The sequence below is a fragment of the Cherax quadricarinatus genome, chromosome 2 (assembly GCF_038502225.1).
Source record: "Cherax quadricarinatus isolate ZL_2023a chromosome 2, ASM3850222v1, whole genome shotgun sequence".
In the NCBI taxonomy this organism is placed as follows: domain Eukaryota; kingdom Metazoa; phylum Arthropoda; class Malacostraca; order Decapoda; family Parastacidae; genus Cherax; species Cherax quadricarinatus.
Window position 1 is genome coordinate 18,659,953 of NC_091293.1, and position 25,583 is coordinate 18,685,535.

The following is a 25,583-nucleotide window of genomic DNA, read 5'->3' on the forward strand; positions in this document are numbered from 1 at the left end:
AATGGGTGGTGAATGTTGCAACATGAAGGCTGGAGGCAGTGGGGATGTCATGCCTGAGGGCAATGTGTGGTGTGAATATAATGCAGAAGAATTCGTAGTTTGGAAATTAGGAAGAGGTGCAGTATTACCAAAACTATTATCCAGAGGGCTAGGAGGGGTTGTTGAGGTGGTTAAGATATGTAGAGAGAATGGAACAAAATAGAATGACTTCGAGAATGTATAAATCTGTAGTGGAGGGAAGGCGGGGTAGAGGTCATCCTAGGAAAGGTTGGAGGGAGGGGGTAAAGAAGGTTTTTGTGTGCGAGGGGATTGGACTTCCAGCAAGCATGCGTGAGCGTGTTAGATAGGAGCGAATGGAGACAAGTAGTTTTTAGGACTTGACGTGCTGTTGGAGTGTGAGCAGAGTAATATTTATGAAGGGGTTCAGGGAAACCGGCAGGGCGGGAAGTACTGTTTCTGCACTCTGAAGGAGGGGTGTTAATGTTACAGTTTTATAACTGTAGTGTAAGCGTTCCTCTGGCAAGACAGTAATGGAGTGAATAACGGTGAAAGTTTTTCTTTTTTTGGCCACGCTACCTTGGTGGGAAACGACCGATGTGTTAAAAAATAAAATAATGATTTGCACCACAGGATTCTCCAACTCCCAAAATATCCTTAAAAATGTACTAACCTCATGTCAGGACTGAGACTGATTATGTTTGCTGAGAATGCAAGGATCCTTAGCAAGTGCATCAGGTAGAGTGGGCTCCAAAACCTGTTAGTCCTTGGTCAAAGACAGGCAAGGTTATCTGCCTAATGAACTTCTTCCACCTCTAAATCGACAGGATGAGACCACCTTGGTCATTATGGTCTTGGAAGTTGGTTATGACATTGGCAAGTTGTTGGTCCACTCTTGATCTTTCCTCTGTAATGTTGGTAGTAAGTAGGGTGACTTGGTCTTTTAAAGTGTTGATGGTGTCTAGGGACCGGGTGTGGGTGTTGCTTTGTTGTTCTAGAGTGTCTAGTTTATGTTCTAGAGCAGTGATCTTGTTGAGGTAATCTGCATTGCTAGCCTTTAGTTCCTGCATTTCCTGAGTTAGTTTGGTGATCGTTTGGTTCTGAATCATAAGGAGTTTAGCTATTTCTGGGTCGGTGATCTTCTTGACATCAAATACTGGGAAGGAGTTATCTTGGACTGTAGCGGCGGCCATGTTTGTTGTCGTCTGTCGTGTGTTGTGGTGATGCCGGTGGGTGATGAGGGTTGTGTCCTGGCTGCCAGTACTACAAGTTTTCCTCGTGTTATTACTGCTCTCACCTTTGATGTTAGGAGTCCTTAGCTGGTTACTGGATCTTCTTTTATTGTTCTGACCCTTGTCCATTGGCTGTGGCTTCGGGTGAATAGTAGGCGATGGGTGTTGGGTGAATGTTGTGGAGTATCACTTCAGTGGCAGCGGGGTAGGAGTTGCTAGAACGAGTCCTATTAGTTGGTAATTTGTGAACTTTTGGGTGATTTCTGCAGTTGCTTTATATCATTCTGGTATCCACACATGTTAGTGTTATGCGGGTCTTGATTAGGTCATCACTGGGCTGCTGGGAACCTCAGGTAGAAGTAAAAATAGAGGACAAGGTTCCTGTTGCCGCTGCCGCTGCCGCTGCCGGTGTTAATAAGTTTGTTGAGTATACCTGGTAAAGTGTATGGTAGAGTTATTATTGAAAGAATTAAGAGTAAGATGGAGAGTAGAATGAACATGGAGGCTTTAGGAAGCATAGGGGGAGGGATGTAGACTAAATGTTTACAGTGAAACATATAGGTGAACAGTATTTAGTTATGGGTAAAGAGGTTTTTGTGGCATTTAAGGATTTGGAAAAGGAATATGACAGGGTGGATAGGGGGGGGGGCAATGTGGCAGACATTGCAAATGTGTGGAATAGGAGGTAGGTTATTGAAAGCAGTGAAAAGTGTTTACGAGGTTAATGAGGCTCAGGTTAGAGTATGTAGGAGAGAGGGAGCTTATTTCCTAGTAAAAGTAGGCCTTAGACAAGGATGTGTGATGTCACCATGGTTGTTCAATATATTTATAGATGGGGTTGTAAGAGATGTGAATGCTTGAGTGTTGGCAAGAGGTTTGTTGTTAAAAGATAAAGAATCTAACACAAAGCAGGAGTTGTTACAGTTATCTTTGCTGATGACACTGCGCTGTTGGGAGATTCTGAAGAGAAGTTGCAGAGGTTGGTGGATGAATTTGGTAGGGTATGTAAAAGAAGAAAATTGAAAGTGAATATAGGAAAGAGTAAAGTGATGAGGATAACGAAAAAATTTGGTGACGAAAGATTGGATATCAGACTGAAGAGAGAGAGAGAGAGTATGTAGGAGGTGAATATATTCACATATTTAGGAGTGGCTGTGTCAGCAGATGAGTCTATGAAAGGTGAGGAGAATCATAGAATTGACGAGGAAAAAAAGGTAAGTGGTGCACTGAGAAGTCTGTGGAGATAAAGAACTTTGTCCATGGAAGCAAAGAGAGGGAATGTATGAGAGTATTGTTATACTAATGCTCTAATATGAATGTGAAGAATGGGTGGTGAATGTTGCAACATGAAGGCTGGAGGCAGTGGGGATGTCATGCCTGAGGGCAATGTGTGGTGTGAATATAATGCAGAAGAATTCGTAGTTTGGAAATTAGGAAGAGGTGCAGTATTACCAAAACTATTATCCAGAGGGCTAGGAGGGGTTGTTGAGGTGGTTAAGATATGTAGAGAGAATGGAACAAAATAGAATGACTTCGAGAATGTATAAATCTGTAGTGGAGGGAAGGCGGGGTAGAGGTCATCCTAGGAAAGGTTGGAGGGAGGGGGTAAAGAAGGTTTTTGTGTGCGAGGGGATTGGACTTCCAGCAAGCATGCGTGAGCGTGTTAGATAGGAGCGAATGGAGACAAGTAGTTTTTAGGACTTGACGTGCTGTTGGAGTGTGAGCAGAGTAATATTTATGAAGGGGTTCAGGGAAACCGGCAGGGCGGGAAGTACTGTTTCTGCACTCTGAAGGAGGGGTGTTAATGTTACAGTTTTATAACTGTAGTGTAAGCGTTCCTCTGGCAAGACAGTAATGGAGTGAATAACGGTGAAAGTTTTTCTTTTTTTGGCCACGCTACCTTGGTGGGAAACGACCGATGTGTTAAAAAATAAAATAATGATTTGCATCACAGGATTCTCCAACTCCCAAAATATCCTTAAAAATGTACTAACCTCATGTCAGGACTGAGACTGATTATGTTTGCTGAGAATGCAAGGATCCTTAGCAAGTGCATCAGGTAGAGTGGGCTCCAAAACCTGTTAGTCCTTGGTCAAAGACAGGCAAGGTTATCTGCCTAATGAACTTCTTCCACCTCTAAATCGACAGGATGAGACCACCTTTACTAGTAGTCAAGAAAAAGTTGACCTTTTTGCCGAACACTTTGCGCCAAGATGCAAGTTCCTGATCCAGCGAGGAACCTTCCATGGCTAGCTGTCAGCGCGGTCAGTGGTGAAAATAAGGCAGGAGGAGGTGCATTTTTTTTTAAATCGCTGTACCAAGAAAAGGCTGTGGGCCCAGACAAGTTGAACCCAAGATTGCTGAGAAGATTTGCAGACCAGCTAGCAGCACCTCTAACTCGCATCTTTCAGCACTGCCTAGTATTATTGTTGTACTGGATAATGAAAAGTAGAGTAACTTAACTGCTTGTACTCTCGCCAGGTCCGGGGCAACAACAACAAACGACAACAACAACTCACAGCTATGAACACCGCAATATATGATTGAAATATACATAGTATTTAATTCTCTCACTGCTCCCAACACCTTACACCTAGCACAGTGTAAATGGCCTTCTCTGTGAAAAGAGGCATATGTAGTCCCTGTTCACAAAAAGAAAGGCAGAGCAAAAATCAGCAGCTACAGACCAGTGTCACTCTTTTTAATCACTGGCAAGATCCTTGAGACAATAATCTCACGGCAATTGAGAGTTTTTCGACTACCACTCACTTCTTTGTGACCGTCAATATGGTTTCAGATGAGGGTACTCTGCTGCTTATCGGTTGTTAAACCTCTCCACTAAGTGGCACCAGTCACTGGATGAATCCAAATTCAGCTGTGTAGTAGCATTGGGCATTGCTTGCTTTCAGCAGAGTATGGCACCAGGGCCTCTTAGCAAAACTGCAAACACTGGGAATTGCAGGCTCTGCACTATGTCTCCTCAGTGATTACCTTCAAGGTAGATCTCTAAGTGTAGTTCTCAATGGGACAAAGTCAGCAAGACATCCTACTGGGGCAAATGTTCCACAGGAAAGCGTGCTTAGGCCATTGTTATTGAATGTCTACTTCAGTGACCTTCATCTCAATCAGAATCCCACACATATGTAGATGACTGTTCACTGACATTTACTTATCCAGGGGAGGAAATGCCAGCTGCTCTAAGCTACATCAATCACCAGCTAAGGGCTATATCAGCCTTGGGTAAACGACGGCAGGTAACATTTGCTCCTGAGGAAACACAAATGATGATGGTCTCTAGGCACCATGATGGTAATGCAGGAGCAATAGTAAGTATGAATGGGAGAGTGTTGATACCTGGGGACGAAGTTGAAATCCTTGGAGCGAAATTTGACTCCAAACTGACCATGAAGGCCCATGTTGTAAATCTTGCAAACAAGGCGGAAAGGAAGCTTACAACACGTTGACGTATCTCGTATCTGCTCGACAGCAGAGGTTGTAAAATTCTGTATGCTCCACTTTCTTTGACTGCCCGCCCCCATCTCATCGGCGACTTCTTGACAGAGCAGAGAACAGAGCAAGACGCCTCATCTCTCTTCTGGACCCAGCCTGCATAGATCTGTCATTTCAACAGAGTCTTCAGCACAGGAGGGATGTGGGTGGCCTTACTGTTACGTACAAGGACAATATTGTCAAAGTACCGAGGACAGCAAGAAGTAAGCTTCTACACAACAAGACGGGCAGCAAGCAACAACTTCACTCTGACTGTACCCTTCTCCAGAACATCACTTCATCTGAGATCGTTTATTCCCAGGATGACTCGAATCTGGAACATGTTCGTACAGCATAACGATATTAACGAAATAAAGTCAGTTCATCAAATGAAATTGCTGTCCCACAGATGGCTCCAACTTTATCTTGTTCCCTACATGTATGTCTCATAACAATAAAAAGGCTTTTAAATGAGCTAATGTACGTAACAGCTCTTAACCTGTCAATAAAGTTATGAATCCTTAACCTAACCTTGAAAACCCTGTGTAAAAAAAAAAGTGTCCTTGACAGGGAGGCACAGTCCGCGGGATCCTGCTGCAAGATAAGTCTAGATTAGAATATGCAACCAGATACAGGTATCTAGGCTTTGAGGTCTCACTACTTTTGACTTGTAAACAAAAAGACTTTATCGACAATACAAAGAAAGTCCGAGAGCACTTAGAGTTGTGGCATGTTTTTGTCTCAGGTATGGAGCTAATGTTAAAATTGTGAAAATTATTTATTTTGTTTACATTAGCTCACTAGCTGATTATTTCACACCTCTACTTGCTCTTGTGCCAGACTCACAGTCTCGGCTGAGTGGTTGAGGGGAGTAGACGTGTGCTGGGGATCTGGACCTACTAATTCGCAGGCCTACCCATTTCTCCCGACTGATAAGTCATCATTAAAACTCCTACTGTTGGAAGACAGCTTCAGTGTTGTGAGAACTCTTATGTGCGAGCTGTGACTAAGGATATACCTAGTGAAACACTGGAAATAGTCTTCCTTTTTGCAAAGGCCCTCACAGGCCTCTGCTTCCCCTCTGCCTTTCATTTGACCTCAGCCTTTCGCCTCTATCAACATACAGTGTAGAGGCGAATTTTGCTAGTCCACTGCTACTCGTGCCTCTCAAAATGCTCACAACTCATCGCTTTACCAACCTGAGGAATAACGACGAGTGTGCAGTCCTACGTGAGTTGGTAACCCAGGTGTCCACACACTGAAAATTCGTCTTTCACTCCAAGACAGGTGTGATAGAATTTTTGCAAGTTGGAGAGTAACAATCTGTACAAATATTGCAGTGTTTGGTAACTCTTGAGAAGTCTGCCTCAGCCTGTGACCTTGAGCGAGGCACTGCATCATCTGCCTGAGACTCGCCCATATTGACTATGTGAATAAAGGCGAATGTGCGTGCTCAGTTACCCCTGCTGTTCTCCTGTATCTACAACAGTCCGCCTTTAAACTCAGCCGTTCGCCTCTATCAACGACGTGCAGTGTAGAGGTGTATTTTGCTGCCCCGCTGGTACTCGAATATGTGAGTTCCGCAAGTGCTGCAGATTTGTTGTAACTATTTGCATGAGTGGCTTACGCTGACTTAGGACATTGTGCTACCATCAGTACCTACGTAGGCTTAAAATGAGTGAGGAATGTCTGGCCTGCTGGGTGACCTTGAAAATGGCACTCTAAGACCCGCATGCCACTTACACCCATACTGCGTGTGTCTAGTGAGGTGAATGTCCCGTCCTCGACTTTCCTATTCACTGGTATCCCTTAACTTGTCGCCATTATCTACATATGGGATAAGGGCGAGTTTAGCTGATCCAGGCCAAACAGCGCTCCAAGCCAGCCAGTGAAGGCCAAGGCTACATCTGTTCTGAATCCCAGAATGCCTTTGTGAACATTCTACAGTGTTCCGGCCGTACCTTCGGTGTTGTGAGAACTAGTTCTTATGTAGTGAAAATTTGTGTCATTCCAAGACACGTGTGCTAGATGTGTTAAGTGCTGTGGGTTTGGAGTTAACAAGTAGTACAGGGTTGGTAACTCTCGAGACGACTGTGGGCCCAGTGAATGACCTTGAAAATTGCACTGCGACCTGCAGGCCACTACACCCATATTGCCTGTGTCTAGCGAGGTGAATATCCCTTCCTTGTCCCTTCTCCTGCCTCAATTTGGAACTCAGCCGTTCGCCTCTATTTGCTTGTGGTGTAGAGGCGTTTTTTTTTTTTTTTTTTTTTTTTTTTTTGCCAGACCACATGGGTGCTTGAGTACCCGTGTCCTCTGTGCCGCACTCCGCTCATCTTGCGAGTGTCTCCTGTGTGCCTGCCTGCCTGCTGCAAGCAGGTGTCCGGGTGGTTGGCACGGGCTTGGCGAGCACAGTCAAGCAAGCTTGAGGGCAGCACTAAAAGCTAGCCAGAACAAGCTAAGGCAGCCTGCAGTTATAGCTGTCCTAGGGCCCAGCATGTCTGTGTATTATGTTCTGCAGTGCTGCTGGCATACCAGTGTTTCCTGTAGTGGCTTGAGAACAATTTGATGAGCATTGCAGTGCTGACATTTTGAGTGGGACATGCCAGAGGTTCACTTATAAACATAGTAAGCTTGTGGTGATTGGCTTGTACACAGTGAACATTCATCTGTCATACGTGTGCTAGAAGTGTTAAGTGATGCTTTCCCCAACAGTTAATTGTCATTTGTAAGCCTGTATTAAGACTTTAAAAGGCTCAGAGTGTACTTCAGTGTAGTGACTCCTTACATTTGATAAATCAGTGTAATACATGCTCTGCTCAGTGTAACTGAACTATTAAATACGGTTACATAATTAAATTGCTTGTCCTAGTGTCATTGCTGTGTTTTCTAATACATTTTCTCGTTCAGACTGAAACTTTACTGCTAAATTCCCAGTAATATTTCAAATTGCAGTGTTGATCTGTGATGTGAGTGTGTAACTTATGCTTTGTATTTTTACTGTGAACAAGCTTACTGCTGCATAATGTTCAGTTTCATGAATACTTTCTTACTTGAGTAATTCGGTTACCTTTCAACTGTGTTAAGCAAGAGTCAGCCTGTTAACATCTATGTTCCTTGCCATCTCATCTAGTGGGTCTAGTGCCTAGTTGAAATTGTAATAGTAACAATTTGCAATCATTATACTTCTAGTTATACATTGTGTAAATTGTTTTAGACTATTTGATCAACTTGATTGTAGTGTTTAACTTCTGATACACCAATTTAATGACTGCAGACACGCACTGACACATAATAAACACATTAAAACGCTGGTAACTCCAGAAGCTGGGCCTAGTGTGTGACCTTGAGAAGTTGAGTGTGTTTATTACGACCAGCGGTGTACCACTCTCACCTATATTTACATCAACAAAAGTGTATTCTAAGTGATAAAGTGTACACTTGGTGTACTTGGTAACACTTGTCATACATAGTAACGCGTGTGTAAGTGAGATTGTTTAGGTACTGGTTCATCTATATACAGCTGCACACTTATGCTTGCATACATGTATAACATAGTAATGTGTGAGTTACCCAGGACGGACCAAGGAAGTCGACCAGAGTGATTTATCTCATTGTCATTGTAACATTACCTAGTTTTTTTTTTTTTTTTTTTTTTTTTTTTTTAGTAATTCTGTTTACAATCTATGGTTGGGGTAAGAAGTTGTCTTCAGCATTCATTGTGATGTCTGCTATATTATTATTTCAGTGAGGTACATTAGATGGCAGTAGCCTGAACTAACTCAAGTGGAAGTTATCATTTGAACCTCATGTTTAATGTGATGTATGTCAGAATTCTAATTTTATGCTCAATATTACCTACTTTCTCTCTCTCTCTCTCTCTCTCTCTCTCTCTCTCTCTCTCTCTATCTCTCTCTCTCTCTCTCTGTTCATCTTTGTAATTTGTGATATGGTGTAAGACCTCGCCTGTACCATCCATTATATCATTATATGTACCATATTATTAACACACATACAAGAGGTCTCTGAGTGTGTTTTTTGGTGGGGTGTGTGTCGTATTGAGTGGTGGTGGTCTGGGTTGAGTATGGTTGGAGGTGTTCATTGAACTTGAGCACTTGTGTCTTGTGATCTATTTTGGACTTCTGACTTTGTAGTGAATATTTGCTCTTGCATAAGCTATAAGGGAAAGATAAGCGAGGAATTTTTGTGTTGTGAGTCTTACACCAGATATCATCACTGGCAAACATGGCAACTGTCATAGAGGAACCTATTTCTGCAGGTGATGGAAATGATGATAGCTTCCAGACCTTTAAAAGTAAACAAAAGAGAAAAAGTGAGAAAGGGCTAGAGCGTCGACGTAGTCAGACTCACTTGACTCGTACACAATGTGACACTAAACGTCCTTGGTGCACAGAGGCTGCAAGAAGTCTTTCTTTAAAGGAAGAATGTGTTAAGCTGAACTTCCCTGACAACACCCCGCTGCCTGCTAAGTGTGCATGGCTAATGGCAGCTGTAAACAAGCATCCTAACTCAAGGATCCAATTTAGGAAAAACACACACAACTTTGTGTTTGTGGAACAGAATAAAGAGCTGATCAATGATCTACGTAGTACACCTTATGGGGATATTAAGCTGCTCCGACCTCAATCAGACACTCACCACTTTAAAAAATGGGTCAGTATCATAATCTTTGGATACCCTCTCTGCATGGACCCATCCCATCTGACTCTAAGTGAGCATATCATCAAGCCTAAAAGACTTAAAGGAAAATCCCAAATTATTGCCAGTTGGGTGGGTCCTGTGCCCCTCCCCCGGAATATCTGGGTGCATGGTTTACGTTTCCTAAACATCGAAGTGTACCTACCCCCTAAACGTAGGTGTTACAAATGCCAGCACTATGGCCATGTTGCAGTAGACTGTGGAATACTACATTCTTGGTGTGGTAAGTGTGCTGGGAAACATTCCACTAGAGAATGCACAGTAGGCCCTGACAGCCAAAAATTTAAGTGTATTAACTGTAAAGAAGTTGGGGTTACAGTTTCCCACAAGGACTGCAGTCAGAACCCAAACAACCTTCGAGGTAAACCTGATAACAGTCCTTTAATGGTAACTGAGGATGGGGCCATCCAGTCTACCACAGCCAGATCTGAGACTGAACCTCTGCAAAGTGTGCAAGAACCCCACCTCACTGCAAACAATTCTGGTGATACCAGAATGCCATCACACACACCAGCTGTGGAGGAGCTAGCCATCCCTGCTAGCACATATGGAACTACTGGTCTGCCACTACAGATACCTATGGCTACACCTGAATATGGGGATGAGTTTGTCATTTCTCCCAATACACACAACTATAACAGTCAGACGGACACCACACAGGTAACCTCCCAGGAAATTGGAGATGAGTCAGATGCACAGGACCTACCTGCAATGAATGATGAAACAGAGAACACTAATGTAACCATGGTACCTGTTAAGGTGATAGGTGTTAAAGGAAGCACTAACCCAGAAGTGCCATCCTCCGGAGAGGCATTGGATTCGCCTGACCTTCCTCATATTATAACAAATTTCCAGAAAAAAATTGAGCATCTTGAACAGATCCTGACAAGTTTAATAAATATATGTAATCAGGATGATGCTCTTGAGCATGGTGATGATGTCAAAAGTGCAGCAATCTCCGTTCAGCTTCCAGCAATTTGTGAGAAAGAAGCCCATAACTCTTGCCTTCAAAACTTGCCTCATAACTGGCTGCCAAAATGCTGAAAAATGCTTAAAAATAAAGGTTCTGAAGATAAAGACGTACAAACTATGCTATTTGCTCTTAAGTGTCTGCACACTGCAGTCAAAGCATAATAGTTTTACCATCTTATGAGCAAGAGATTGTAATAACTCACTACAATGGATACATTACAAATCTTTTCATGGAACATTGCTTCCATCAGGAAGCGGTTGCCTGACTTACATCATATTAGTGCAACCAAGAATATTGATGTCATCTGTTTGCAGGAATGTAGATTGAAAGATGGAGCACCTCCACCAAACTTGCCTGGATATGCAGCTTATAACCTAAGGTCAACCAACTGTTGTGTGATGTATGTCAGAAAGAACTTGCCACATTCACTCCTTTCCTTGCAGAGTCGAGTTAACATGCAGTATCATGGTGTCAAAGTATATGCAGGCGATTTTTCCATAAACATTTTTAATCTCTATGCCCCAGCGAACCAGCTTCGACCTGATGCTTTACCAGATCGCATCAATAGTGAACCTACCATCATTCTTGGAGATTTTAATGCCAGACATAAGAATATTGGTGGGTCTATTACAAACACCAATGGAACTAAACTAGTGAGATTGCTGAATGAGCATGATAATGTTCGAATTGTGGGCACTACTGAGCCTACTCACATATATGGTGGCATACTAGATCTGTGTCTTGGATTTAATACATCATATACGATGCATGACTCTGTCATAGTTGATGATCTTCTATCTGATCACTTCCCAAGACTAACAACTGTCAATCTTGATCACATCTCCAGCAATCAAGGAGCTAAATACAGAAGGAGGAAACTTATTCTCAAACCAGAACACAGAGACAACTTTATTAACCACTTGGATCAATGGTATAAGAATTACGAGCCCACTGGCACACAAAAATTTAATGATGATTTTATTACCACTATTGAGAGTGTTCTCACAGATCAAGTGGGCAGGAATAGGAAACAAAGACCCTCCACTATAAATAACAATAAAAACCAATGTAAATACTATAATGATCCACAGCTGCGCAATCTAACACATGCAGCTAGGAGGATTGGTAAAGCATACCGTGAATGTAGAACCCCAGACCTGCTCAGAACGTTCCAAGCTGCACTAACAAATGCAAGGAATAGAAAGCAAGAACTTAGGCAACAGGAATGGGAACAGTTTGTTGGTGGATTAAATAGGTCCACCCCTTTGAGTTTGGCTTGGAAAGGTATAAATAAAATAACCAGGAAAAAGACTGGCAATGTTGCTCATCCCTTTCCTCTTGAAAAAGCAAATGACCTCATAAATGACTGGTCCAAAACATCCAGGCATGAAAGCCTTCCATCTCATATTAGAAAAAATTTAGAGAGTACTTCTGAAGAAATGTTGAAACTGATTAATTTTATGAGCCAAAATATTGATGAGAGTGATTGCCTCTTTACCGAGTATGAATTAGATAATGCATTAACCAAAGGTCGATCAACTGCTCCTGGAGAGGATGGTATAACCTATGATATTCTCAGAACTCTAAGGCACGTGCCTGATAACCCTTTGTTGGCACTGTATAATCTCAGTTACATTGAGGGCGTTCTTCCTACTTCCTGGACCAATAGTCTCATTGTGCCTATCCCTAAGCCCCAACAGCCTGATACATTTAGGCCGATCTCCTTAACTAGTTGTCTTTGCAAAACTTTTGAAAGAATGATGCTTAACAGATTGTACTACAGAATCAGACATCAACTTTCCCCCTACCTCTATGGGTTCATGAAAGGTAAAAGTGTGCAGAACTGTATTTCCACCTTTCTCACTGCACACACCTCTACTAGTTTTACCACTTTTCTTGATCTAAAATCTGCATTTGATATTGCAAACAGAACCGTTATACTACATGAACTAGCCAAAATGAATATTGGTGGTAGCTTACTCTGCTGGATAATAGGATACCTGTCAAATAGAGTATCCTCTGTCCTTTACCAAGGCTTCAGAAGTGATTCTAAAGAAATGTCTTTAGGTACACCGCAGGGAGGAGTTCTTAGTCCCATGCTATTTAATATTCTGATTAATGCTCTCCTAAATGCTCTACCTGCCTCACCTAAACATATAGCTATAAGCTATGCTGATGATATCATGATCCATACAACAGGGCATAAGAAGATGAATACCATTCTTAATGAAGTTCAAGCAATTTGTAATCGACTAGGCCTCATAATATCTTCCTCTAAAACAAAGATATTAACAAGCAAACGACATCCCCCACCCATCTATTTGCAGGGTGAAATCATTAGCTACGTTAAAACTTACAGATATCTTGGTGTAGATGTACCCTTTAACAAATCCACTATACCACAACTAAACAAGAAATGTAAAGCTAGGCTAAATGCTCTCAAAGCTGTTGCTGGCTACAATCCCAACTATGGTGCTAATGTGAGAATCGTGAGAATGATGTACATAGCCTATGTTAGGTCCTTAATTGATTATGCTGCTCCCATGTTGATATTAGCTAGAGAAAGTTCCCTCCGACCCTTGGAGTTAATGCAAAATGAAGCTCTCAGGACTATTCTTGGCTGTCCCAGATCTACAAAAGTTCTTAACATGAGGAAGGAGCTTGGTATTTCTAGTATCAGTGATAGGATTGTTGAAATTAACACTGTACTCGGTATTAGAATGTTGAGAAACGAACCAGACACTGTCACAGTGAATCTTACCAAGTGTCTAGAGGTAAATATACACAGATCTAAATGGATTGTGAAAACGTGCAATTGCATTAAGTTTTATAACCTGCATGAACTGTATCACTGTAGGCAACAAGAGCATTTCACCCCTCCATGGAAGATGTGATCATTTAATATCACATACCTACAAGTCCCTCCCAAGAAGCTCATTGCTAGTAATCCCTTCCTTAAATCTCTTGTTAGAGCAACTGCTCAAGAAGAAATTTTTCGCCTAGCTGGTAGTAATAAGTTATCACAAGTTATATACACTGATGGATCTAAACAGGAGTCTTCTGGCAGGGCTGCATCTGCTCTTGTTGCCACCTCCCTAGTTAAGAACGATAATAAATTTGTTGAGTTAGGCATAAGAATTAACAACTGGGCGTCTACACTGCAAACTGAATTGTTTGCAATCCTAATGGCGCTAAAGCTATCCTATGACACTGAGCTTGACTCTATCATCATTACTGATTCTATGTCATCATTGAAGGCTCTTGACTCATATAATGACTCCAACAACATGCTCATTGGAGAAGCCAGGTATAGATACTCAAAAATTAGGGACAAAGGAATTAATGTACAATTGCTATGGATCCCATCACACATTGGATTACTCCTTCATGATAAAGTTGATATGTTAGCCAAGAAGAGTATCCAGAAGGAGAACATAGAATATAACTTTGGTATAACTGTGTCTAGCATTAGGAATAATATTAGGAGAGAAGTAAATAATGAAAATGATTGTTATAGGAATGCAGTTAGAAGCCTTAGTAGATCTATAACCCACTATGATAACATGAACGTAGATAAGTATGTTTATGGAGCAACTTGCAATGTGAACAGACTGACTGATGTTGTAGTGGCCAGGCTTAGGCTTGGTTACAAGTACTTCTGGCAGTTTGGGAGACACACAGATGATGATCAAACTAAATGTAAATTATGTAATCAGGCATATGGTCACTCTCTTGAACACTATGTGCTTAATTGTCCACTTATTGAGGAATACAGAGACAGACAGTATAATAACCTATGTGACATGTCAAGATATCTTATTAATGAAAATAAGATACCAGATATACTAAGCAAATTTCCTAAATTTGCTTGTAACAGATAAGTGAACTATAGATATGTAGATATAAATCCATATGTATTCCTGTTAACCCTTTGGGGCCTAGTTCCTAGGCCTTTTGTGTATCCACATGCTCTCGCGCTACCGTCCACAGGATGGATATGGGGTGCACAATAAACTAGCCACTTCGGTGGCAAAATCTAATCTAAAAATCTTTGTGCCAGACTGGAAACTTGGAGAGATTGAAAAGTAATGCAGAGGGAAGATCATCCTAGGATGTCACTGTACGACCTAAATTCTATACAAGTGGAAAGGACCTGATATACAAAGCATCAGAGATCGTGTCACTGAGAGAAATATCAGGCCTGAGTTTTCTTACACAGAATTGGAATGTTTTCATACACAATATAAAATTCCAGCAGGACAGGAGTTTTCTAAAAAATTTTTTGTTGCATGCCATCCACAAAAATAGACTAACGTATTTATACTCATGGGAGGGAGAAAAACTTTTACAGATGTTATTTTTTTTATAGACCGTACAGATGATGGAGAAAAGAGAAGACAGCGAAGATTCCTCCAAGTTTGGTTTCTTGAAGAATGACGCCTTCAAGAACGACTCCTTTAAGAATGAGCTCTATGCGGTTAATCAATTTTTGAATGAATCCAAAAATGATGCCCCTGAGGTCAGCTTCATCAACGATGACACCATTAATGATCCTCTCAAGTTCGACCTTGTCAAGGAAGACCCCAAACAAAACACCTTCATCCAGGCTGAGCTTGACGGTGAGAAAGTCGAGTACAACACCTTTGAGAAGCTCCTCGAGCTTGTTGGGACCACAGGTCGCTGGAACTACCTCGTCTTCTTCATGTGTGCCTCTGGTAAGATATATTAGTATCATATTCATGTAAAGCCAAAGAGGTCATGTTGCGCCTAGGAAATAGGTAGGTAATAAGGTTTAATGAAAGGAAGAGTAGAGTAGCTCCAGTTTCTTGAATCAAGAACCTTCACCAGCATCAATCCCCCACCTCCCTGATATACGATCTGATTATCAGTTATATATATGTCGTACCATATATGTGTCGTACCATATATATGTCGCACCATATATATGGTGCCAACTTTAATGTTAAAAACAACATAGACTTGGTTGATAAATTAAGCTCCTTGACTGACTGAAATGATTTTAACATGGTTAGTTTTGATGTTACTTCCTTGTTTACGAAAGTTCCTGTTGATGATTTATTAAGTTTCTTATCTGAATAACTCGTTAACTATGATTTACCATTGCCAGTTCCTACTATCATTAAACTTATTAAACTTTGCATTGTTGATGCAAAATTTGTATTTAATGATAAGTTTTACACTCAGAAGTTTGGTATGGCAATGGGAAATCCTCTTTCACCTGTTCTTAGTAACCTATACATGGAATTTTTTGAAACAAGGTTCCTTAACACAATCCTCCCTAATAGAGCTAAATTGTTCAGATATGTTGATGATATTTTATGTCTTATGCCCAAAAATGTAGATATACACCATTTCCTTGGAAAATTAAATAGCTTAGCCCATTCTATAAACTTTACTGTTGAGTTTGAGGAAGATAACTCATTGCCTTTTCTAGATGTTTTAATTATTAAGGGTAATAATGAATTCAAATTTAAAATTTACAGAAAACCTACAAATAACTGTTCCTATGTACACTATTATTCCTCGCATCAAGATAGAGTCAAACTGTCTGTTTTCTCATCAATGTTTTTGAGAGCTTTACGAATTTGTAGTCCTGAGTTCATAGATGAGGAAATATCCAAAATTTATGAAATAGGTAATGATTTAAAATACCCAAGAAATGTAATTGATAAATCTTTTAAAGTTGCTAGAAATACTTTTTACAATCTAAAAAGGGACAACCCGCCTTATTCAACTAAAAATATGTTGGTTCTCCCTTACCATGAAAACTTGGTTGATATGCCTTCTCTTCTTAAGACTTTTAATATTAAAGTTGTATTCAAAAATCTTGATACAGTAAAAAAACTTTTGATAAAGAATTCCCCCCAAAATGCTGATGGATGTGTCTATAAGATTCCTTGTAAAATTTGCGATAAAGTTTATTACGGTCAAACTGGTAAAAATCTCGAACTAAGATTAAAACAACATAAATATAGCATTAGAACTGGACAAGATTCCAATGCTCTATTTATTCATGTAAGAGATTTTAACCATCCAATTGATTTTCAAAAAGTTGAGAAAGTAGTATCAAGCAAGTCCATGGTCGACAGAAATATAATTGAATCTTGTTTCATAAAAAGCAGTTTTGACAATAATATGAATATTTCCTTTGGTTTATATAAATTAGATCCATTTATAATTAATAGAATTTTGGAAGAATTTAATAATACACTGGACAAATAATAATTTTTAAATTTTCTTGGGTAGAATAGTTTGTTGGTGAGTTGTGCAAAGGACCTATCCAAGTTGGGTCGGCGCGCGTCACGTGTTTAACCATTGTGGGATCTGATAGTGAGGTGCTGGCCAGACCCCTTATATAGCTTCCTTGGATGCTTTACTTTCATAGTTCCTTGATAATGTGAGTAGTTACGAAAGCGCTTGGAATTTCTCTATTCTTTCAGAGTGGTTGTTTTGCATATATATATATATATATATATATATATATATATATATATATATATATATATATATATATATATATATATATATATATATATATATATATCGTGCCGAATATGTAAAACTGGTCAATTAGCAAGAACTCATTTAAAATTAATTGCTTTCTAAAATTTTCTCTTATACTTTTCAAGATATATTTTTTTCATTAATGTTGATGTAAAAATTTATAATTTTGCACCAAAAGAAACTTAGAAAACTTACCTAACCTTATTATAAGAAGCGCAATTTATTTTAGCCTAACCCAACTAAATATATTGTAGATTTGTTTACAATAATTTAATACTAAACAAACACAGAGAAATATATTTTTTTCGTTAGGGTCAGAATGATTTTGGCGAAATTATTGCATACACAAATTTTCACTTGTCCTATATGGCAAGATGAACGTTTCTATTTAAGCCAAGATCGCAAGTTCTGCCTATTCGGCACGACATATATATATATATATATATATATATATATATATATATATATATATATATATATATATATATATATATATTATATATATATATATATATATATATATATATATATATATATATATATATATATATATATTTATATATATATATATTTATATATATATATATATATATATATATATATATATATATATATATATATATATATATATATATATATATATATATATATATATATATATATATATATATATATATATATATATATATATATATATATATATATATATATATATATATATATATATATATATATATATATATATATATATATATATATATATATATATGTATAAAGAGAGAGAGAGAGAGATAATAATAACTGCTGATGTTATGAATGAAAAGTTGGATGTCCTGACCCTAAGTGAAACAAAGGTGAAGGGGGTAGGGTAGTTTCAGTGTGGAGAAATAGATGGGATTAAGTCAGGAGTATCTGAAAGAGTTAGAGCTAAGGAAGGGGTAGCAATAATGTTGAAGGACTAGTTATGGAAGGAGAAGAGGGAATATAAATGTGTAAATTCAAGGATTATGTTGATTAAAATAAGGGTTGGATGTGAAAAGTGGGTCATAATAAGCGTGTATGTACCTGAAGAAGAGAGGAGTTTAGAGGAGAGAGAGAGATTTAGGGAGATGTTAAGAGAATATATAGGAACATTTGAACCAAGTGAGAGAGTAACTGTGGTAGGGGACCTAAATGCTAAAGTAGGAGAAACATTTAAAAAGGGTGTGGTAGGTAGTTTGGGGTGCCAGGTGTAAATGATAATGGGAGCCCTTTGATTGAACTTTGTATAGAAAGGGGTTTAGTTATAGGTAATACGTATTTTAAGAAAAAGAGGATAAATAAGTATACTAGATATGATGTAGGGCGAAATGACAGTAGTTTGTTGGATTATGTATTGGTAGATAAAAGACTGTTGAGTAGACTTCAGGATGTACATGTTTATAGAGGGGCCACAGATATATCAGATCACTTTTTAGTTGTAGCTACACTGAGAGTAAAAGGTAGATGGGATACAAGGAAAATAGAAGCAGCAAGTAAGAGAGAAGTGAAGGTGTATGAACTAAAAGAGGAGGCAGTTAGGGTAAGATATGAACAACTATTGGAGGATAGACGGGCTAGTGAGAGTATAGGCAATGGTGTCGAAAATGTATGGGGTAGGTTTAATGTTCAGCAGAAACTTGTGGTTACAAGGAAGTGGGTGCGGGAGGAAAAAGCGATTGGTGGAATGTTGATGTAAAGAGAGTAGTAAGGGAGAGGTTTTTACAAAGTAGAAGTGATGCAAGGAGGGAAGAGTATATGGAGAGAAAAAGAGAGGTTAAGATAGTGGTGAAGCAATGTGAACAGAGAGCAAATGATAGAATGGGTGAGGTGTTACCAAACAATTTTGTTGAAAATAAGAAAAAGTTTTGGAGTGAGATTAATAAGTTGAGAAAGCCTAGGGAGCAAATGGATTTGACAGTTAAAAAAAAAAAGGAGAGAAGAGTTATTAAATGAAGAGTTAGAGGTATCAGGAAGATGGAGGGAATATTTTGAGGAATTGTTAAATGCTGAAGATAGGGAAGCTGTGATTTCGTGTATAGGGCAAGGAGGAATAACATCTTGTAGGAGTGAGGAAGAGCCAGTTGTGAGTGTGGGGGAAGTTCGTGAGGCAGTAGGTAAAATGAAAGGGGTAAGGCAGCCGGGATTGATGGGATAAAGATAGAAATGTTAAAAGCAGGTGGGGATATAGTTTTGGAGTGGTTGGTGCTATTATTTAATAAATGTTTAAAAAGGGTAAAGTACCCAGGGATTGGCAGAGAGCATGCATAGTTCCTTTGTATAAACGCAAAGGGGATAAAAGAGAGTCCAAAAATTATAGGGGAATAAGTCTGGTAAAGTGTATGGTAGAGTTATTATTTAAAGAATTAAGAGTAAGATGGAGAATAGGATAGCAGATGAACAAGGAGGCTTTAGGAAAGGTAGGGGGTGTGTAGATGATATGTTTACAGTGAAACATATAGGTGAACAGTATTTAGACAAGGGTAAAGAGGTTTTAGAGGCATTTATGGATGTGGAAAAGGCGTATGACAGGGTGGATAGGGGGGCAATGTGGCAGATGTTGCAGGTGTATGGTATAGGAGGTAGGTTACTGAAAGCAGTGAGGAGTTTTTATGAGGATAGTGAGGCTCAGGTTAGAGTATGTGTGTAGGAGAGGGAGATTATTTCCCAGTAAAAGTAGGCCTTAGACAAGGATGTGTGATGTCACCGTGGCTGTTCAATATATTTGTAGATGGGGTTGTAAGAGAAGTGAATGCGAGAGTCTTGGCAAGAGGTGTGGAGTTAAAAGATAAAGAATCAAACACAAATTGGGAGTTGTCACAGTTGCTCTTTGTTGATGACACTGTGCTTTTGTGAGATTCTGAAGAGAAGTTGCAGAGGTTGGTGGATGAATTTGGTAGGGTGTGTAAAAAAAGAAAATTAAAAGTGAATATAGGAAAGAGTAAGGTTATGAGGATAACGAAAGATTAGATGACGAAAAATTTGATATTAGATTGGAGGGAGAGAGTATGGAGGAGGTGAATGTATTCAGATATTTAGGAGTGGACTTGTCAGCAGATGGGTCTATGAAGGATAAGATAAGATAAGATAAGATTTCGTTCGGATTTTTAACCCCGGAGGGTTAGCCACCCAGGATAACCCAAGAAAGTCAGTGCGTCATCGAGGACTGTCTAACTTATTTCCATTGGGGTCCTTAATCTTGTCCCCCAGGATGCGACCCACACCAGTCGACTAACACCCAGGTACCTATTTGCTGCTAGGTGAACAGGACAACAGGTGTAAGGAAACGTGTCAAATGTTTCCACCCGCCGGGAATCGAACCCGGGCCCTCCGTGTGTGAAGCGGGAGCTTTAGCCACCAGACCATAGAATCATAGAATCATAGAAGTGATGAGGGGAAAAGGGTGAGTAGTGCACTTAGGAGTCTGTGAAGACAAAAAACTTTGTTCGTGGAAGCAAGGAGGGGAATGTATGAGAGTATAGTTATATAAACTCTCTTAAAAGGGTGTAAAGCATGGGTGATGAATGTTGCAACGAGGAGAAGGCTAGAGGTAGTGGAGATGTCATGTCTGAGGAAATGTTTGGTGGGAATGTAATGCAGAGAATTCGTAGTTTGGAAATTAGGAGAAGGTATGGGATTACCAAAACTATTATCCAGAGGGCTGAGGAGGGGTTGTTGAGGTAGTTCGGACATGTAGAGAGAATGGAAAAAAACAGAATGACTTCGAGATTGTATAAATCTGTAGCGGAGGGAAGGCAGGGTAAGGATCGGCCTAGGAAAGGTTGGAGGGAGGGGGTACAGGAGGTTTTGTGTGCGAGGGCTTGGACTTCCAGCAAGCATGCGTGAGCATATTTTATAGGAGTGAATGGAGGCAAATGGTTTTTAATACTTGACGTGCTGTTGGAGTGTGAGCAAGGTAACATTCAGGGAAACCGGCAGGCCGGACTTGAGTCCTGGAGATGGGAAGTACAGTGTCTGCACTCTGAAGGAGGGGTGTTAATGTTGCAGTTTTATAACTGTAGTGTAAAGCACCCCTCTGGCAAGAGTGATGGAGTGAATTTTTTCGTTTTTGGGCCACCCTGCCTTGGTGGGAATTGGCCGATGTGTTAATAATATATAAGTATATATATATATATATATATATATATATATATATATATATATATATATATATATATATATATATATATATATATATATATATATATATATATATATATATAAGGAATTCGCGAGAGCAGGCGAAATATACACAAACACTGATCTCTGGCTGAAGGAGGCTCGAACCTACGAACCTTAGAACAAGGTACGCAGTGCTATACCAAACTCACCACACTGGACCAATACCTTGGAGTACAGCTTGCGCTAGACTTTGATCCAAGGCAGCCAGCCAGATATAACCTTGTTGCAAACCTTTACACTTTCTCTAATTTCTTGACGTGCTTGACCAAGTGTGGGTTCCAAACTGGTGCTGCATACTCCAGTATGGGTCTGACGTACACAATGTAAAGTGTCTTGAATGATTACTTACTAAGGTATTGGAACGCTATTCTCAGGTTTGCCAGGCGCCCATATGCTGCAGCAGTTATCGGTTGATGTGTGCTTCTGGAGACGTGCTCGGTGTTATGCTCATCCCAAGATCTTTCTCCTTGAGTGAGGTTTGCAGTCTTTGTCCATCCAGCCTATATTCTGTCTGCAGTCTTCTTTGCCCTTCCCAACTCTTCATGACTTTGCATGTGGTGGGGTTGAATTCCAGGAGCCAGTTGCTGGACTAGGTGTCCAGCCTGTCCAGGTCTCTTTGTTGTCCTGCCTGATCCTCATCTGATTTAATTCTCCTCATTAACTACACATCATCTGCAAACAGGGACACTTCTGAGTCTATCCCTTCCATCATGTCATTCACATATACCAAAAAAAGCACTGGTCCTAGGACTGACCCATGTGGGACCCCACTCGTCACAGGCTCCCATTGTGATACCGCATCAAGTACCATGACTCGTTGTTGCCTCTCTGTCAGGTATTCTCTGATCCATTGCAGTGCCCTTTCTGTTATACGCACCTGATCCTCTAGCTTCTGCACTAATCTCTTGTGAGGAACTGTGTCCAAGGCCTCCCTGCAGTCCAGGAAAATGCAGTCAACCCACCCCTCTCTCTCGTGTCTTACTTCTGTTATTTTGTCATAAAGCTCCAGAAGTTTTGTGACACAGGATTTGCCTTGCATATATCCATGCTGGTTGTCGTTTATAATGTTGTTCCATTCCAGGTGCTCCACCACTCTCCTCCTGATAATTTTCTCCATGACTTTGCATACTATACACATCAGTGACACTGGTCTGTAGTTTAGTGCCTCGTTTCTGTCTCCTTTCTTAAAAATGGGGACTACATTTGCCGTCTTCCACACCTCAGGCAGTTGCCCAGTTTCAAGGGATGTGTTGAAGATTGTGGTTAGCGGCACACAGAGCATCTCCGCTCCCTCTCTAAGAGCCCATGGGGAGATGTTATCTGGTCTCATCGCCTTTGAGGTATCAAGGTCACTTCGCAGCTTCTGCACCTCCTCTTCAGTTGTGTGTATGTCATCTATCACTTGTTGGTATATTCACTGTTGGTGTTCCCCTCTGTATTGTCTTCCCAGAGCCCTTCCTATCTCTACCATAAATACTTCCTTGAATCTCGTGTTGAGCTCCTCACATACCTCTTGACCGTTTCTTATGAGTTCCTCACCTTCTTTCCTCAGCCTGATCACCTGGTCTTTGACTGTTGTCTTCCTCCGAATGTGACTATACAGCAGTTTCGGGTCAGACTTCACTTTTGATGATGTGTTGTTTTCGTACTGTCACTGGGCCTTCCACCTAATCTCTTCATACTTGTTTCTGGCTCTTCATCTAATCTCCTTATTTTCCTGGGTTCTTTGCCTTCTGTACTTTTTCCATTCTCTAGTGCACTTAGTTTTTGCCTCCCTACACCTTTGGCTAAACCAGGGGCTCGTTCTGGTCTTCCCATTATTTCTGTTGCCCTTGGGAACAAACCTTTACTCTGCCTTCTTGCATTTTGCTGTTACATATACCATCATTTCGTTTACTGACTTTCCTACCAATTCTCTGCCCCAATGAACCTCCTGCAGGAAGTTCCTCATACCTGTGTAGTCCCTCCTTTTATAGTTTGGCTTATTGCTTCCAACTCCTGTTACTCTCACCACTTGTAACTCTCCTATGAATTCAGAGCACAGAACCACGTGATCACTAGTTCCAAGGAACCTCTCATATGTGATGTCCTCAATGTCTGAACTGCTCAGCATAAAGATGAAGTGCAGTCTTGCTGGTTCATCCTCCCCTCTGTCTCTGGTAGTGTCCTTAACATGTTGAAGCATGAGGTTTTCCAGTACCACATCCATCATCTTGGCTCTCCTTGTGGCTCCAGGTTTTCCCAGTCGATCTCCCTGTGGTTGAAATCGCCCACAACCAGTAACTTTGCTCTGCTTGAGTGAGCTTTTCTTGTCACCTCAGCCAGTGTGTCCACCATTGCTAAACTGCTCTCTTCATATTCCTCTCTTGGCCTCCTGCAGTTCTGTGGTGGGTTATACATCACTGAAATGACTACCTTATGTTCCCCAGACTGAAGTGTACCTACTATGTGATCTTTTTCTCCAGTCTCGTCCATGCCTTCCATTTCCTCAAATCTCCATCGATTTTTTACGAGCATTGCAACCCCTCCTCTCCCTTTGCTCCTTCTACTTTCTTCTGGATCTAACATCCTTTTGGGAAGATTGCATCTGTTATTGTCTCAGTGAGTTTCGTTTCTGTGACTGTTATGATGTCTGGGGACTTCTCATTGATTCTTTTATGCCACTCATATTTATTTGTTATTCCATCCATGTTTGTGTACCAAACTTTCAACTTCTTTTCTAAAACTGTGATCCTGGTAGAAGACTGGGGTTGAGGGAGTGGGAGCCCTGGCAGGGGCCTATGGGGGGTTGTGGATGGGGTGGGGTGGTGGCAGAGTTCCCATAGGGGGTTGCGGGTTCTTTTGCTCATCTTTGCCATTTCCTCTCATTCCTCCTTTCGTTTTTGTACTCTTTCTGTATCATCCTTTCCTCTTGTGTTCTATCTCGATCGAGGTACACACTCTAGTACTCCGGTTTGTCTCTCAGTTGTGCTTTCTCCTGCAGGATCATGGTTCGAGTTGATTTTGCCTTGAAAATTACTTTGAGAGGCCATTTCTGTCCCCTTGCAAACCACCCAATTCTCCAAAAAATTGTCACCTGGGTCATGTCGCCCTCACCTATTACTTTCATGATACCTTCAATCACTTTTTTCTCCTCCTGTTTTCTTTCATCATAGGTTTCCCCTTCAACTTCCTGGAGCCTGTAGACAAAAGTTGATCTCGCCCTTTTGTCCTCCCACTGTGTCTCCCATTATGTCTTCTGAGGTGTTTTAGTTCCTTCCATTGGAGCGTTCCTTCCTTCAATCCCTTCCCTGGCCGAGTCCCCTGTACTCAGTGAACTGTCTTTCCTGCTCAGTTGTTCCTGGCCCCTGCAGGTGTCTGTTAGAGTCTCTGCATATATCATAGCTCCTTCATTGTCTTCAGACCTCTCATTTGTTCCTAGTGTGCTCCTCATCTTTGCCTTGGCCCCACATGGGTCTGATAGGGCCCTTGTATAAAGTATAACTTCTTTGCTCCCTCCAGGCCCCTTGTGTGTACCAGATGCAGAAGTTCCTGATGTTATGTGTGAACTGTCATTTTTCTCTTTAACCTGTTTCAGGTTTCTCAGTTCTTCTTCTAAGGACTGTATGTTAACTTCTGCTACTATGGCTTGTTGCTCCCACTTCCTGCTTTCTGCAGCTATCCTCTCCTCTATTTTCCTGCCAAGCTCTTGTAGTTTCCTTCCTCAGTGTGTGTGTGGGTGTGTGTGTGTGTGTGTGTGTGTGTGTGTGTGTGTGTGTGTGTGTGTGTGTGTGTGTGTGTGTGTGTGTGTGTACTCACCTATTGTCACCTTTTTGTGGTTGCAGGGGTTGAGTCATAGCTCCTGGTCCTGCCTCTTCAATGATTGTTACTAGGTCCTCTCTCCCTGCTGCATGAGCTTTATCAAATCTCGCCTTAAAACTATGGATGGTTTCTGCCTCCACTACTTCACTTTCTAGGCTATTCCACTGCTTGACAACTCAACGACTGAATAAATACTTCCTAACATCCCTTTGACTCATCTGAGTCTTCAACTTCCAATTGTGACCCCTTGTTTCCATGTCCCATCTCTGGAACATCCCATATTTGTCCACCTTGTCTATTCCGTGCAGTATTTTACATGTTGTTATCATGTCTCCTCTGACCCTCCTGTCCTCCAGTGTCGTCAGGCCAATTTCCCTTAACCTTTCTTCGTAGGACAATCCCCTTAGCACTTTCTCTAATTTCTTGACGTGTTTGACCAGGTGTGGATTCCAAATTGGTGCTGCATACTCCAGTATGGGCCTGATGTATATTGTGTACAGAGTCTTGAACGATTCCTTACTGAGGTATTGGAATGCTGTCCTTAGGTCTGCCAGATTGATGTGTGCCTCAGGAGATGTGCTCGGTATTATACTCACCCCAAGTTCTTTTTCCTTGAGTGAGGTTTGCAATCTTTGGCCACCTAGACT

General features: G+C 40.7%; 1 protein-coding gene across 1 annotated transcript in view; it reads left to right on the forward strand.

Annotated features, from left to right (window-relative positions):
- The window catches only part of LOC128688152 (organic cation transporter protein), a 655,980-nt gene that overhangs the window by 173,219 nt on the left and 457,178 nt on the right, over positions 1 to 25,583 (forward strand). Inside the window, exon 3 of the mRNA XM_070087495.1 lies at positions 14,780 to 15,125. Within this exon, the coding sequence (XP_069943596.1) occupies positions 14,789 to 15,125 (337 nt within the window). The 5' untranslated portion in view covers positions 14,780 to 14,788. The remainder of the gene's footprint in view (positions 1 to 14,779; positions 15,126 to 25,583) is intronic.